The sequence below is a fragment of the Macrobrachium nipponense genome, chromosome 27 (assembly GCF_015104395.2).
Source record: "Macrobrachium nipponense isolate FS-2020 chromosome 27, ASM1510439v2, whole genome shotgun sequence".
Lineage (NCBI taxonomy): Eukaryota > Metazoa > Arthropoda > Malacostraca > Decapoda > Palaemonidae > Macrobrachium > Macrobrachium nipponense.
In genome coordinates, this window is record NC_087216.1 from 36945894 (window position 1) to 36962867 (window position 16974).

At 36.5% G+C, this 16974-nt stretch overlaps 1 protein-coding gene across 8 annotated transcripts in view; it reads left to right on the forward strand.

Moving 5' to 3' along the window:
* The window catches only part of LOC135201022 (band 4.1-like protein 5), a 199319-nt gene that overhangs the window by 148601 nt on the left and 33744 nt on the right, over positions 1–16974 (forward strand). For all 8 annotated transcript variants that reach the window (XM_064229856.1, XM_064229860.1, XM_064229861.1 and 5 more), the window contains exons 4-9: positions 6456–6534; positions 7766–7863; positions 10598–10718; positions 11599–11686; positions 11943–12133; positions 13872–14009. In XM_064229856.1, coding sequence (XP_064085926.1) covers positions 6456–6534; positions 7766–7863; positions 10598–10718; positions 11599–11686; positions 11943–12133; positions 13872–14009 — 715 coding nt within the window. The remainder of the gene's footprint in view (positions 1–6455; positions 6535–7765; positions 7864–10597; positions 10719–11598; positions 11687–11942; positions 12134–13871; positions 14010–16974) is intronic.

Here is a 16974-nt window from a genome sequence, read left to right on the forward strand (position 1 = left end):
TATATGCTCTCTTTATTGTGGAGCGGCTGTGTAGTTATTGTAGAGAAATGTTGAATATTTTATAATTAAACGATTTTAATGTCAGTGGTATGTAATTATATCGTTTAACTACAGTTGTTAGGTAACAATTGAAAAGTGCACGCGGGCTAATTAGTGGGTCCTAGCCACATCGTTTGTGGGAACAGCCATATGGCGTCTATGTACAGCAACTGGAAGCCAAAGGAATGCTACATAAGTGACAAAGAAAAAAATGTTGTATTAGGCAAAATAATTTTCCTTTCGTTGCTTTTCTGTAGTTTGTTATTATTATTATTATTATTATTATTATTATTATTATTATTATTATTATTATTATTCCGATATGAAACCTATTCATATGGAACAAGCCCACTGGGGCTATTGACTTGTAATGCAAGCTTCCAACACACACACACCACACACACACACAACACACACACACACACACACACATATATATATATATATATATATATATATATATATATATATGTGTGTGTGTGTGTGTGTGTGTGAGTGTGTGGAGAGAGAGAGAGAGAGAGAGAGAGAGAGAGAGAGAGAGAGAGAGAGAACCACTTCGCTGTCGTGAGGAGCGACAGGTGATTTCTGAAGAACTCTGGAAGGCAAAGGAAGTTCCGGTTTTCGAGGGGAGCAAAAACGTCGTTGATGGCATCAAAGGAGGAGTCTGATCACGTCGCCAGAGAGGAAGGTAAAAACATCGTGTGCGAGAAACAACTCATCAGGTGACGATGGTTACGGGCAACAACTACAGTGGCACTGGTGGTGTCAATGAAATTGATGATATATCAAGTGGAGGTCACAAGCCATGAAGAGCTTCTTCGTGTTGAGTTGATTATCCCAGTGCCAGCATGGGATGGGCTCTTGCTCTCTGAAGTAAATCGTTAGCCGCACACAGATATGTATACATTTGTTTGTTACTTGTGGAAAAGACTCCGACATACGCATCATTTCTAGCTTACAGTTGACCATAGCAAATGGAAGATGTTTTCATTGTCATGTCTCCCAAATAGAAAGTTCAACTGCAGAATTCTCAAAGCACAGACAGGCACAAGTTCCAAGCTCTAGAAGCGATATTAAGGATAACAGGGGATGCTGTAATGAAGTTAATTACAAATTATATTGTAGCAACAGCAATCCATTATAATTGCGATGCTAGTAATGCTGTTATGCAGATGAAAGTAAGATGATAAGGTTATGAGAATTAAATATATTTCCTAATAATACTTGCTTTTGGAAATCTTAATAGAATGATAGAATGAAGTCCCCACATGAAGAGGTCAATTTTTTTTACTCTCAAGTTAAAAGCATCTTACTTAACCTGTAAACTTTGGAGAGGCAATAAATATCATAGTTCTATTATATTGTTCCTTCATCTTGGGTGGTTCATCTTAAATATTTTACAATTTCTTTTATTTGTGTATTTGACTATTTGGTATCATGGTTGATACAGATTGATCACTTGCTTTTAGTGTACCTTTACCGCCATAAATACGAAAATAATATAACATGATATCGACATTGTTAGTCCCAAACATTGGGACGTTGCGTACCGTCCCGGCGTTACGATTGCCTTAATCTCATTGACCAATCTTGGAGTCAATGGCCCGTAGAGTAATCTTTGTCACACAGACATAAATATAATGTTTTTAACACAGGGAGTTCATCTGGTGAATAACAATTGCAGGTTTCCAATCGGTGCGCGTCTGCTTTTTATGCGGGGAGCTTCTTTTAACCTATGCTTTCGTGATGGTGTTTTATTGAACATTTGACCGTGTTCGTTCGTTACTGATTGAGGGGTATGCGGTACCTGACGGGTCTCGAATCTTTCTCCCAACTTCTCCTTTAATGATATGTGACGTTGGGTTCCTGAACGTCTATGAGATTTGGTCAGGTCGTGTTAGTTGCCTCGTACACTCCATGGTGTGTCCTCGACAGATGCCCTGGTTCTCTCTCTCTCTCTCTCTCTCTCTCTCATACACTTGATTTGGAAAGTTAACAATCCCGTCAGTGTTTTCGGAAAAGAACCCCCCCCCCCCCCCCCCGCACTAATTCTCAGTACACTAAGATCTTACTTTACATATGCTAACCTTTATCTTTATATGCAGGCATGGGGCCATATGTGTGTGTGGGTGGAGGGGGTGCTACATACCTGGTGGGGGGGGGGGGGGGGGCATGTGAAAGCTGTGGTCTACCGATGAGATAGGATGGTAGACAATTCAGCAATGGTTCTCAGTTGTGGAAACTACCTCAACTGTAGCTCCTTTGAGAGAAAAAAAAATCTTCCTTTTTGGCTGATCAGTTGTCGCAGCAAAATCATTTCATTTTCACCTCAAGTATTTACAAGGAAATGTCATTGAAGTCTTCCTTCATTTTCTTTCTTATATTTTAAGATTCAAGCAGTGCTGGTGTGGTTTATGACTTCAAGAGGATAGTTTCGTCTTCCGTAGTTTTTATACTCTGCCTGAACATTCCCAGAGAGAGAGAGAGAGAGAGAGAGAGAGAGAGAGAGAGAGAGAGAGATGTGAGATTGTGAAGCATAGTGACCTATATCTGCAAGCCCCGCCCACACCTGGCCCGAGTCACTTACACACACACACCACACACCTGTATCGGAGCCGCTTGCACATGTTCCAGCGTACGAGCTGCATTTGTTCGCATTTATGTATCTGTTATGTGTTGGTTTGTTCGTGAGTTGAATCATATGTAATAAAAGAATGACTGTTTCTTCGTCGTCGTATAATGTCTTTGTTTGTGTAGGTGTTACGACCCCCCTCTCTCTCTCTCTCTCTCTCTCTCTCTCTCTCTCTCTCTCTCTCTCTCTCTCTCTCTCGTTGCGGTGTTCTCATGTGTCTTTTGATCGTGTTTTCTCTGTTGAGACTAAACAGCTGAAACTGTGTTGCGTTTACTCATGAAATCTTATGCAGACCTGTTTTGGTTGTAATGTTTGTAATCTATCTTTCCAAGTGTTTCGTTCTGTATTTAATTGCATGGGTGATTTTTTCTTCTTTATCACTGTCATTTCTTTTTGTATTTAATTGATTATTTTAGACCTGAATGACGACAGGCTGTCATTACCTCCAGGACAATAGTTTGTGTCAGTGTTAACTGAAGATCATATTTGATGTAAGTGGAACGAATGATTTCATTAGTCACTGAAATCAGGGTCAATCAATTTCTGTATGTTTGCATGTGTGCGCGCGCACTCTATGCCTGAGTGCATCGATACATTCAATTCAGGCAGGTATACACTTCTCGTCATAGCCTCTGTTTGTACTCTTTACCTCGTAATAAAGTCTTATGTCGAAGTAGCATACTCCATACGTGTTCTGTGCAGGGTTAATTTAAAGACTCATACTTTCCCGCGGTTCGAACCCGAGGTTCTTATTTGCGAACCGAGAGGGCTACCATAGCACTATGAACCTCTTATCATATCCTCGAGGGTAAGCTGCGCATTTTTTTTTTTTCTCGAGCTGGACTACGAAAGGGCATTGGATGCTGTTTCCAGTCCTGGCCTGATTCAAGAAAGGTAAAATGGAAAGATTAAATTAATGGAATATGGAAATAATAAAAGACTACTAGAGCTGCATACACACACACACACACACACACACACACACACACAGAGAGAGAGGAGAGAGAGAGAGAGAGAGAGAGAGAGAGGTCCTCTTACAGTTTTAGGAATGTTTATTCGTCAATTATACTGTTTATTACCGCACAGTGGCTGAATGAGCCTTATTGCTGAAGGAAAAAAAAAAACGTGCAGACCGAGCTGTTATTTTCCGTGTTGTATTTAGACTACACAATTTTGGTGTAACCGAATGTTTGGCATAGTTATTCTGAAGGGAGTGAGCCCAGCAGTCGGTATATATATAGGGGCTCAGTGCCGCGGGAAGGAAACTATGTAATTGTTATTATTTAATGGCTTTCACCTTATTGGCACCTACCACTAAGATGAATGTTCTTTCGGAAAGTTCCTTGGACGTCACCATTATTTCCAAGATTAAAATAACATCGAAGCATCTGTCACACGTACGAACACAGACAGACACACTCAGGAAGAACCGTTACATTCGAAAAGGGTCTCGTATACTGTAAGGGGTGCCGAGTTCACAGAAGTGGGACGCGCAGCGTCGTGTTCTTCCAGTACGTTAACTGCCTCCCTCCCCTCCCTGCTCCGTGTGTCCCTCCCATCCCTTCTTATGCTCTTGCTCTTTCCATCCTCTCTCAAAAGGAAAAAAGTGCAATTGCTTTTGCCATGTGTGTGGCCACGGCACATGAAAGCGTGCTTTTAAATTCTCTCTCTCTCTCTCTCTCTCTCTCTCTCTCTCTCTCTCTCTCTCTCTCTCTCTCTCTCTCTCTCTTTTTAAAATAAACTCAGTCCATTAATGACAAGTCGTGCGCGTTTACACATGGATATATATATTTAGGTGTTTGTTTCCCTCATTTCTTTATCCCTTTTATTAGAGGGGGGGGGGGCGAAGGGTAAAGCCCCCTCCGGCGTCTTTGGATACAATTGATAGCGGTATCCATATGATGCTATTTTTCGTGACCCCACTTGTCTCGGGCAACCAGTCACAGTTCGACTGTTGGGCACCAGTCATAGGGATCAGACCCCGAACCTAGCGAACATGACCCGTTTCCAACTACCAAGATGTGTGTGTGTTTTTGTATGCAGGTGAAAGCCGTCTACAATGAGAGGATTTAGGAGTCAGTGGATGATTGCAGCCGTGATTTTAGTCCTGCTTCTTCCTTGGAGCGACCACTGTAGAGAAAACCGGCTTCTTGTTGGATATCTTAAGAATTTCAACTTGATTGCCAGCAAAGTTTCCTTTGTATCAAATACAATGCCTCTAGTCGTACAAAATATTCGACATCATTGACCATTTTGCGTCCAAATCAGTTTATTGAATTTGAGTTTCATGAGTATGGTAGGCAATGGAACTTTCGAGTTGAATTGGAAAACTGGCGCTTCTCTTTTTAGTGTTAGCATTGTTGGAATCTGATTTACTTCGGTCAAATCTGATTGACTTTTCCCAGGTTATTTATTGTTTGAATATCACACCCACACACGCTTAAGAAATCACAGTAGATGCCCGTGACTTCAGTATACAAGCGAATACCACAGGATGCGTAAATAAACACGAGAAAGAGCTTCGTACAGAACTACTGCCTGTCATTTTCCTGTGGTGTTAGCTTACACACACACACATGTATATATATGCTTTAAAAATCACAGTAGATGCACGTGACTTCATTAAATAAGCTAATATCACAAATTTCTGCCTATCGCTCTCCTGTGATATTCGCTTTTATATATATATATATATATATCTATATATATATATATATATATATATATATATATATATATATTGGTTCTGTTTTGTAGTTTTAAATATTCTGTAATATTACTATTTCTCTGACGCTGGGAGTCAGACGAGATGAACTTTGTAACCCACCCGTCTTTGTATAGAATTCATAAAAACTCGTTTTTCACGACTGAATGAAGAGAATTGTAGAGTGAATGGTGTTGTAGTGAGACAAATGAGTTTGTGGTGGTGGTACTTTGTTATTCTTCAGGGCTAATTATTGGGTGACTGTTTGTAATAATTGTAAGTACGTACTTATTATACCCATACAATATATTATGTATATATATATATATATATATATATTTATATATATATATATATATATATATATATATATATATATATATATATATATTATATATATATATGAATAACTTGATCACGAAGTATAGATGCATGTGACTTCATTAGATAAGCGAATACCACAGGAAAATGATAGGCAGAAATCCAAGCGATTCGTCTTGACTAAGACATTGTCAAGGAATGAATGAAATACAGTTGAAAAGAAAGTTGCTAGGTAAACAAAAGGATCAAGAATACCAGATGGTTAATTATCAAAAGGGTACATTTAAAAAAATATATATATATATATATATATTATATATATATATATATATATATATATATATATATATATATATATATATATATATATATACTTCATCACTTACACAATTGTTCTGTGCATTAATACAATTACTAACAGGACCCCATTGAACTGGATGTCATCAAGCAGGTGGAGATATTTGTTTTTAAAAAATTACAAAGGCTTTCTGGACTAACAGTTCTCATTGTATTGTCAAGTATTGATATATATATATATATATATATATATATATATATATATATATATATATATATATATATATATATATATATATATATATATATATATATATATACACATAGAGGAGAGAGAGAGACTGTAGAATAGTACGATAGAGAACATAGGCCTACTAATCGTTTCAGTATTATTCATGTATTTGTTGCTTTTTATTTTTTTATTGTCAAACTAACGAAGTGTTGTTTCCTTTTCTTTTGCAGTTGGTCCACCATACACATTCCGCTTCAAGGTGAAGTTTTACTCTTCAGAACCAAATTTGCTGAGAGAAGAACTTACCAGGTAATTGCCAACGTTTGTCAGTCTGTGGCTACATTGTGCCAACTCTCATCGCCAGTTAGAAACAGCGCACAACCGCTAAATCAAATTGTGTGATGTGTTAGAGAAGAAATGTTGTGCTTTCGGAAAATTAAATAAAGAATTTTTTTTATTTTTTTATTTACAGTGCTTTGGCTAATAATTTGGATAATAACAACAGACATTGTTATCATTAAGACAGACCAAATTCAGTAATATTAATAGTATAATAATAATGGTTTTGAAAATAGAACTTTAATTTTCAGCCACCTTCACATGATCCCCGGAAGTTTTTAGATAATCTTGGCACATTCTGCATTTGCACACAAATATTTACTGTTACTTTATTATTATTAAGAGAACAACTTTAAATTTCATTCACTTTTTTCCCCACTATTAGCTGTGCTGATAACGAAATTATTCGTGTTCTTTCATTACTGAGAGAGAGAGAGAGAGAGAGAGAGAGAGAGATGGCCTGGTAAGGGTCGGGGGCGGGCGCCTGAGCGTGTGTGTACACTTCTTAAATTACACCCCCACCTTCCTGCTCACATCCCTCCTCCCCCCTTCTCCGCTACCACCACCCATTCCTCTGATCCGCTCCTCCGGTAACATTCCTCTAGTTTCACCAGCTTCCTCCCTCCTCTGGCCATGCAGAGCTCTCCATTCCCATCTAATACTTCCTCCCTGTTTGAAAACTTATATGTAAATACGTAATTTAATGAACAACAACATTCACGGTTACATCATTCTTTTGTGCCCATCGCTGTTCACTGCTACAACTTTCGGTGGCATCTGCATAGTATAATTGTTGTAACTTCTTGGTTTCATGTATGAGGATATAAACAATCAGCGTTTTCCTGCTCTTGGAATGATTTACTCTTCTTTCCAGGCGTTTACTCTGCGTTATGGGTACAATTATGTGCCTTTTTTGTACGAAACTGTTTAAAGAAAGCATGAACTCTGATATTTTTCCAATTTTTCCTCAAAAATTAAAATGATAAACAATTGCATGCAGGGACTAACTTAGAAGATGCCTTTTGAATATGATGGCATAAGTAGAGCTCAGTCCATTTTATTGTTTGTTTTCTTAATTCCTTATAACATGAATATTCCAGGTGAGATAAGTAGCTCTTTTATTAAATAATTATTTGGAGCGCAGTCGCAAAAACGATTCTATAACACATGCAGTTGACTCATTTGTTTTCTTATTTTTCAGGTACCAGTTTTTCTTGCAACTGAAGCAAGACATTTATTCTGGGAGACTGGACTGTGTTTATGCCCAGGGCATCGAACTTTTTGCTTTGTGTCTGCAGTGTGAGTATTGTTCAAGTTTCTATTAACTTTTTCAAGTCATTAAGTTAGTTTCATGCTGGATCATTTTTATTCAGTGGAACAGTTATGCACTTGATAGTTCTCGTAGTTACACAGCTTCGCATATGATGTTTTTCAGCCTGTTGGTTCTTACAGTTGGACAGCAGTTTCATGTGGATAACTTAACTCGGTCAAACAGTTTTCATGCAGGATAACTTCGTTCAACTGGACAGTGTCACACTAGATAACTTTTTGTTATCTAAACAGTTTTTTCTCTCTGGATAAATCTTTTCTCACTGGGTAACTTCTTTCAACTGAATAGTTTTCTTGATGGTTAACTTTTAGTTGAACAGTTTCCTCATTGGATAACTTTTTTCAGCCAAACGGTTTTCTCGCTGGAAAACTACCCAAAGCCAAATTGATTTCACTCTGAATAACTTCTTTTACCTGAACACTTTTCTTGTTGGTTAACTTCTCTCAGCCTAAGTTTTCTTGCTGGGTAACTTCTTTCAGCTGAACAACTTCTGTCAGGTGAACACTTCTCTTGTTGGTTAACTTCTCTCGGCCTAACAGTTTTCTTGCGGGATAGCTTCTTTTAGCTGAACAGTTTTCATGCTGGATAACTTCTTTCAGACAGTCTTCTCGTTGGATAACTTCTTTCTGCTAAACAGTTTTCTTGCTGGATGACCTCTCTGATGATGTTTTCATGCTGCGCTACTTTCAGATGAAGCCTTTAGCTGGATAACTTCTTTCAGCCAAACAGGTTTACCCTAGCTGCTAGTAGTATGTGGCCAAAAAATTCATCTGTCATGGTCAGTTATTTATTGACTCTCCTAGTCATTCCTTTGATGCGTTTAACTAATTTCGAGTTTTTTTGAAGCACTAGCCAGATAAGATATTACAGAATATGATGGATCCTTTGGATGGTGACTCCCAAATTTCATTCTAAATTGTTTTGGAATGTTAAGATGAATAAATCTGTTTCTAACAAAATTTTTCATTGCATATTAGAATCTGTTGTTAATACTACTATAGCTGATTCACTTAAGGTAGATACTTGGGTGAGCCATATGCCTAAGAGTCATTTGTTTGGCGGCCTCTGATTGGCTGGTACCGGGAGGTAGGCAGCTTGCTCACTGCCTCATATTTTTGTCTGCAGCTTAGGAAATTAGCAATAAGTTTATATTTCTTCATTTATCTCAAGTTTGGATCATACCATAGGATTTGGTATTAATTGTTCAACTAAATCATGATTTCCTGAAATCAGTAAGATAAAACATAAAGGAAGTACAACGAGTAAAAGTGAATAGAGGAGCATTTAATTCTTTATGCGTGTTTTACTGATCAGATTTTGCATCATTCATGTGATCAAGATGAAATTAAACTTGTTTTTATACAATAAAATCATCCTGAATACATCGGTGCTTTTAGATTTTAGTTTTCTGTGATATGTGAAGAGACAATTAAGAATATGTCTTATTATGTGCATCCATACTTGACTCAGTTTGCAAAACACCGTTGCGTGGGTCCTCTCAGTGAGAGTGGTGAGGAGCAAAATGAGAAGTTTGCAGTTTCAACAATATTTACTCTATTATTATGTCATTAAATTTTTTGTAAATAAATGCACAGAATTTTCATTATGACTGCCGAACGTTTTCACTCCAATATCATATAGTATGTCCATATGTCTGAACATATGTGGTATCATTGGAGATCTGGGCGGGCCACGGGAAATTCAGTCCAGGGAAGAATTTGAAATCTAGACAGACTTTGCACTCTGCAACTCAACCTAAGCTTTAGTCAGGTTGGTTTCAGCATATTGTTTCTAATTTTCTTACATGGATATAATTTCAAACAATTGAGATATCAGAGACTTAATTTGAGTGAACTCAGTGGAGTAAAGGACAACAAAAAACTAAGTAAGCTTATTTTTCTTTTCAGGCTGTGTCAAGAACGGATGCAGCGTAATGCGATATATTCTTAATTTTCTCTTCACATACCATGCCCATTGTATGGAAGCACCAGTTTTATTTTATCTTGATTGTGTGAATGATGCAAAATCCGATGTTAAGTAAAAAAATGCATAAAGAATTAAATGTGTCTCTCTTCACTTTCTCATTGTAATTCCTTTGTGTTTTATCTTATTGATTTCTGGAAATCATCATGAATTAGTTGTACAATTAATACAGAATCATATGGTTTGACCAAACTTTCTGATCTTGCGCAAAACATGAAGAAATATAAACATATTGCTAGTTTTCTAAGCTGCAGACGAAAATATTAGACAGTGAGCGAGCCGCCTACCTCCCAGTAGCAGCTAATCACAGGCTGCCAAACAAGTGGCATAGGGCTCACCCAAGAATCTAACATAGAGAATTAGTTATAGTTCAAAGAATAACATTATTATATGGTAATGTGTTAAAATATTTCATTCTGCTGTATTTTGCATATTGTTCCCAGTTTGGTCTTCTGCAGCAAACTCATCTTAAATTGTTAGTTATTTGACAGCCATTTAATTTCAGATCTTTCTTACTATTACTCACTTAGCTCATTGTTTGTTCTTTACTAAATTTTTCATAATTCTGATGATCTTTTATTACAGGACATGAAATTCCAACAGTTATGCCAATTCTCATATGGTGTTCAGAAATTATGTCAATAATATATCTGTTATGTTGCTGTAATATTTTTAGATTGCAAAATTATTTTACTATATGAATTTTGTTCCTCTCAACAGCTGAGCTTGGTGATTATGATCCTGAGGTCCATACACCAGGCTTTGTATCGGAGTTCCACTTCACCCCAATCCAGACAGATATGATGGAAGAGGATATCCTGGAAAAATTTAAAGAAATGGGGTAATTCTATTCAATTTTATTTACTCAATATTCACAATTACATTTTCCACAGCAGATGGTGTTCAGTTGATAAATTGTTTAATGTTTTTGTCATTTAATTATATGATTATTTGAAGCCTTTAAGTAGATGCATAGCATTTGGAAGTAATGTAAACCAATAAACCCTTTATATGCAAATTTTTATTGGGCTAGTGACGAGTGACTTTGCTTACAAAAGGGACATTGTCTAAATGTGGAATTCATTACCGTAGGTAATTGGTGGTGCACATAGAAAAAATTAAGTTCGTGTATTCACCTAGTGTTTTATTTACAGTAATTGGGTGTTATGAGAATGATATGAATAATATGATGCTTAAAGTCTAGGATCAGTAATGTCCATGGATTTTTTTATAACTATTGTAGGATTCAAAAGTTACTGGAGCCTACAGGAAAATTATAAGTTTTCCAAATTGATAGTTTTTCCAGGTCAAGTAGATTTATCAAGCTGAGTAGCTAGATCTCTATATCCCTCTCATTGTGAAGAGGTAAAATGACTTCATTGTCAAAAAACTTGATGTTTACTAAGTAAGTGGTTTTAGGACTGAATCATGTTTAATCAAATAATGAACTTTAAAGGAAATTATTTTTATGCTGGAAAAAAGAGGAAATTGTATAGATATCTTTTATGCTGATAGTTGTATTTTATTTGTAAGTTGAATTGACTTTTGACCTTGAAACATTGACCCTACTGAGAGAGATTCCTGTTGTAAATGATTTAGTTAAGAAAGGATTGGTTACTACTGTAGTAGAGACTTTGGAATCATATATGTAATTGTGAATGAATGACATGTGTCCAGATATTGTTAATCCTCAAATGTAAGTAGGTGATTTTTCCTTACAGAGGATTGACTCCTGCCCAGGCTGAACAAAGCTTTCTTAACAAAGCCAAGTGGTTGGAGATGTATGGAGTAGATATGCACACAGTGTTGGTAAGAAATGTGCTAATGAATGTCCCTTTTTTAATCTAAATGTATCTTTCTTGTATTACATGTGAGTCATCATGTTAAATTAGCAATTGGAATGTTACTTGACTGTTTTTGTGGATTTGAAATTTTTAGTATTCATGCACCTAAAAATAACTGTGGTACCTTATACAATTATTGTATTGAGATTGCTCCATAAAGTAAGGTAGGAAGTTGTCCTGTTCCTTTTGAGCTCTGAGAATAATTTCCGTTTCATTTACAGGGAAAAGACGACAAATCTTACCGACTAGGTCTCACTCCAACTGGAATTCTAGTTTATGAGAATGATATAAAGATTGGTCTCTTTTTCTGGCCCAAGATAACCAGGCTTGATTTCAAGAAGAAAAAACTGACTTTGATGGTTGTTGAAGATGATGATGAAGGCCGTGAACATGAACATACGTTTGTGTTTAGGTATGGAGGACATTCCGTTGGTTGCTAAGACAATGTACAGCACTTTCCTTTGAAGATTTATAGGGAATATTGCAGTGCCAAATCAGGGAGACTATTCAAATATGAAATAATCTGTTTGATTATACTTCATTTATAGAAATTCATTTTAAGGCAGTTGCTAACTAGGTACCAGTGTTAAGAGTTAACAATGTTATTGTACTTGTAATCTAGATTTTTAAATGCTCTACAGGTAAAAAGAGAAAAATTTAAATAATATTGCAGTTGCATTGAAAATATAATAGTATATAAAGAACAATATATAAAGTAACACAGTACAGTGGTCCCCCCGTATTCGCGGGGGATGTGTACCAGACCCCCCCGTGAATAGTTAGAACCCGCGAATGTTTGGAACCCCTATGAAAATGCTAAAAACAGCCTATTTTGTTAGTTAAAACTCAAGAAAAACCCACTAAAAATGTTCATACTTGGTTTTTTTAATAGTTTTATCACAAAAAGTGCATTTTATGATGAAATTCATCAAAAAAACCAGGAATTTGTGGATATTTATCATATAAAATACCGCGAATGTGCGAATTTTCCGCGAATAATGCAGGGAAACGTTCCCCAGAGAAATCCGCGAATCTGGAGAACGCGAATACGGGGGGACCACTGTACTTCAGTTCTGTGCATACATGACTTTAATAAATTTAATTAAAAATTACCTAAATGTAAAAGTGAACTATTTCTGAGAATTTGCAAATATGTAGTATGAATTCACAGTAGCATTAAAAATTAAGATAATTTAGTTTGCTGTTCAATGGCTGGCATATAAAGCAAAACATGTATTAGTGGAAAGGCAATTTACCTAAGCTTTGCATGGTGCAAAGAAGTTACTTTTTATATATATTACTTTGCTTTTAACAAATAATTTTATATAACAAAAACAGATTTTTTAGTTTAGCTAATTTCAGCTTGTCAAGTTTACTTTGGTATTTAATTTTTTAACATAATAATGAATAAATTCATCTTTGAAGTGACACCAAAATCAGTATTCTAGCTTGAAAACTAAATTACGCAGACCAGTCAAAGACATTATTTGTTTACCTTAGAGCATAATTTAAAATTTTAAAATTTTCCTTATTTTAATATCAATATTTTTTGTATCTACCTGTTGTATTGAAATGATATCATTGGGAAATTCAGTATCTTTATGTTGAAGTGGATACATTTTTGTTTTGGGTAAGATTACTTACCTTAATTATTTTTGCGGTTTTTTAGCACATTGTAATAAATTGTGATTATTCAGCTATATACTAGTATGATACCAAAATGGACTATCATAGTATGAAAACTAACCTTACACAGAATGTTTGAACAGAAATATTAGTTTGCAAAGTCATTGGGAAATGGGTGTATCATGGTTGGGCTGTTACTCATGGAAATTGTACATATATAGGTAGGTGTGTAGTTTTTGTTCTTTTAGTGGCTAGGTGAACTTTTTCTAACGGTATCTGTTCAGGCAAAGATACCATCTGTCATTTCTTCCTTTCTTCTTTGTTTGATTACTTTTATGGTGATGTTTTTGAGGGCTGCTTCAAGATAGGTATTCTTTGTTTTTGTTATATACATATTTGGAGTATTATGTCTTGTCTGGATATCAAATATGCTTGCTTTGCAATAATTTTCTTTCAGGAGATGATGGATGTTAAGTGTATTTGCAAACAATTTTGTGTCATCTTTAAGATATTGCTTCTTTCAGGCTACATAATGAGAAAGCTTGCAAACACCTCTGGAAATGTGCTGTTGAACATCATTCCTTCTTCCGTCTAAAAGCTCCAAGCAAAGCACCTTCAGGAAGGCAAAACTTTTTCAGGATGGGCTCCAGGTTCAGATATAGGTCAGTGGAGACTGGAATACGAGAATTTACCTTGATGTTTGTTACTGATTATTTTTGTATATGTGACTTACCCAGTAATTTTATTGCTATTGTTTCCACACGTACAGCAGCCTAAATTCAAATTTTTCAAGTAGTGCTTCGATGGCTCGGTGTATGTTTACAGTGTCATCACCCAAAGGCAATACTAGGAATGACTTAGCTAATCACTTCATTCTGTTTTCTGCCTCACTCAGCGAAACATCCTTGTGCTTACAGCGGCTTGTCCTTATTTTCTGGTTATATCATCAGATTTCAGTAGTGTTACACAACCATCGGAATGCATTCATAGCCTTCGAGCAGGATGAGTCTTGTCTTTTGTTTATAAATAGTTCTTGAGTGTATCACCAATCAAGTAGACTAAATACTTTTGCATATTATTATTTTTATTTTTTACTTCTGGGCTTAGGCTGCTTGCAAGTCATTGGAGCCCACAAATATACTTTTATAATCTTGCAACAGGCTTCTGTTGTCAGTTGCACCATCCGAGTAATAGGGGCATACCTTAAGTTAGTTCGTTTAGTGTGTAAATAGCACCTATTAATTAACCTGAAACTCAGGATAGCCTTTCGGGCCTCCCAAGAGTTTCCAGGTTTGACTTTGAGACATTTAGTGGTATTGTTTGGCAACAAACACCACAGGGTGGGCATTATCATCGAACAAGGTCACTTTCCCTCTTGTTTCAGTTAACATGCAGGTGCTTGAGTGTATCTGTTCTGCAGTCGATAGCTCTATAAGACGAACGCATTCCAGGAGGGAATGTATTACCAGGCAACTCAGCTTACGGATTTCAGTGAGGGGCAGAGTATTGTCTTCTCACTGAGATATTGTTTGTCTCAGTATTGTTTCTCCTTTGTCGAGGGTTAACTCCCAAGTCAAATCTCGCTGCAGGGCCATCACAGACTTGTGTCTCTGGTTGGTTTTTGATTCTTGCTTATGGTTCCTGTTTTATGCTCCTCGTTTACCATTGCGAGAAGTCATCAGACAGAGATATGTCTCATTAGATTTATTATCATTTTTCTGTTTACCCCATGGTACAACAGAAGTCTCTAAGTCTTCTGCAGCACGTAATTGACTCATTGGCCGCTGCGATGATTCAGAATGATTTTTCAGACAAATCCAGTGATTTTTTTTGTCTTTTATATGTATTTTATTTTTATAATTCGTAGTGTTAAACTATTAGTTGTTAACCCCAAATTGGAGTGAATGTTTTAAGACTTTGCCTGCCCTGATAGCTCTGCTTCCAGGGTAAAGAGAAGAGTTCCTCCCTGAAGCAACCTTCGCTGTGACAAGAAGCAGTTCGTCAAGCAGTAAATTCCTGTTTGTTTACACAGCTAAAGACTTTCAACCTTCATTGCAACAGGAGTCGGAGGACCATCCATAACCTAGGAAGTTATGGTAAGAACCCGTCTGCTCCTCTATCTAAACGTGTTGTCTTCCATTTTATTTGGGTTTCATGTTTGAGACACTCAAGTGTTGTGGAGTGTTTTGGTCCCACCGTAATCGCGGGGGATGCGTTCCAGACCCCCCCCATGAATAGTTAAAACCTATTTTGTTAGTTAAAATTCAAGACAAACCCACTACAAATTTGTATACCTGGTATTTTAATACAGGCAGTCCCCGCCTTACGACGTTCCGAGGTTACAACGCTTTTCAATTATATTTATCAGAAATTATTTCCAGGATTACGACGCCTACAATGCTAATCTGCCAGAAGAAATATGACTCCAAAAATGCAAAATAATCAATATTTGAAGATTTTTAATGAAAAATGCAATAAGAATGCAGTTTACATAGTTTTTAATGCACCCAAAGCATTAAAAGTAAGGTTTTCTTAGGATTTGACGATTTTCCGGCTTACAACATGTCTCAAGAACGGAACCCCCGTCGTAACCCGGGGACTGCCTGTAGTTTTATTACAAAATGCATTTTATGATGAAATTGATGAAAAAAAACTGGAATTTGCGGATATTTCTCATAGATAAATATCGCGAATAGACTAATTTTCCGTGAATAATGCGGGGAATTGTTCCCAAGAGAAATCCGCGAATGCGTGAGTCCCCGAATCCGGAGAACACGAATACGGGGGTCCACTGTACTTGGAAGCAAAGCTAACGATGTAAAAATATCCTCTTTCTCCTTAGTTTTGAGAGGTTTTCTGCTATGGAACTACTTGAGGCATAAACAATCTTTGCTTCTTATCATATTTTTTATGTAAGCTTAAAAAGTGTCAACATTTTTTAATACCTCCAGACCACTTTTAGTGACTGGCCATGGGATTGCAAAGGAAGCATAGGATGTTGTATTATCTCTTCACCCTTTCAGTAAGGTGTTGAGTTTGGAAAGCCAGGGGGTACAGTGTACCTGGAGCACCCACTACTCTCATTGGATGGGTCATGACTATTTCAGTGTAAGTGTCAGTGTTTTCTGGTTGTTTTATTTTGTTGCGCCCAGGGCAAAGTCGGGCTGGCACCTATTATACTTTGCTAGCCATAGGAGCATTCCCCTTGCTGCAAAGTTCCCCCTAAGTAGCAGGCAACCCACCACCCCACTACAAGTTAAGATGAGCACCAACCAGAGTCATTATTCATCTGCATAGCTCTTTTAACTGATAGGAAAGACTAAGAATTGTTTTTTCACAGCTAGCAACTTTTCTATTTCAAATTTATTACATGACTTAATGATTTGGAGTAGAATATGTCCATGATCCCACCTTCATTCAATGTTGAATCAGCTATACGTGTAATGTATTTTTGTTTTGTTTTGTTTGTTTGATCTTCCTTTTCTTGTTTATTTGGTTTGGTTTATTTTATATCTTTTATTGTTTCTTGCTTAATTATTATTATTTGTTTGACTCTCTCAGGAGTGTTTAAATGAGATGCAGTGCAAGTTTTTTCCTTTCATTCACACTAGAATGATACAGTTACAG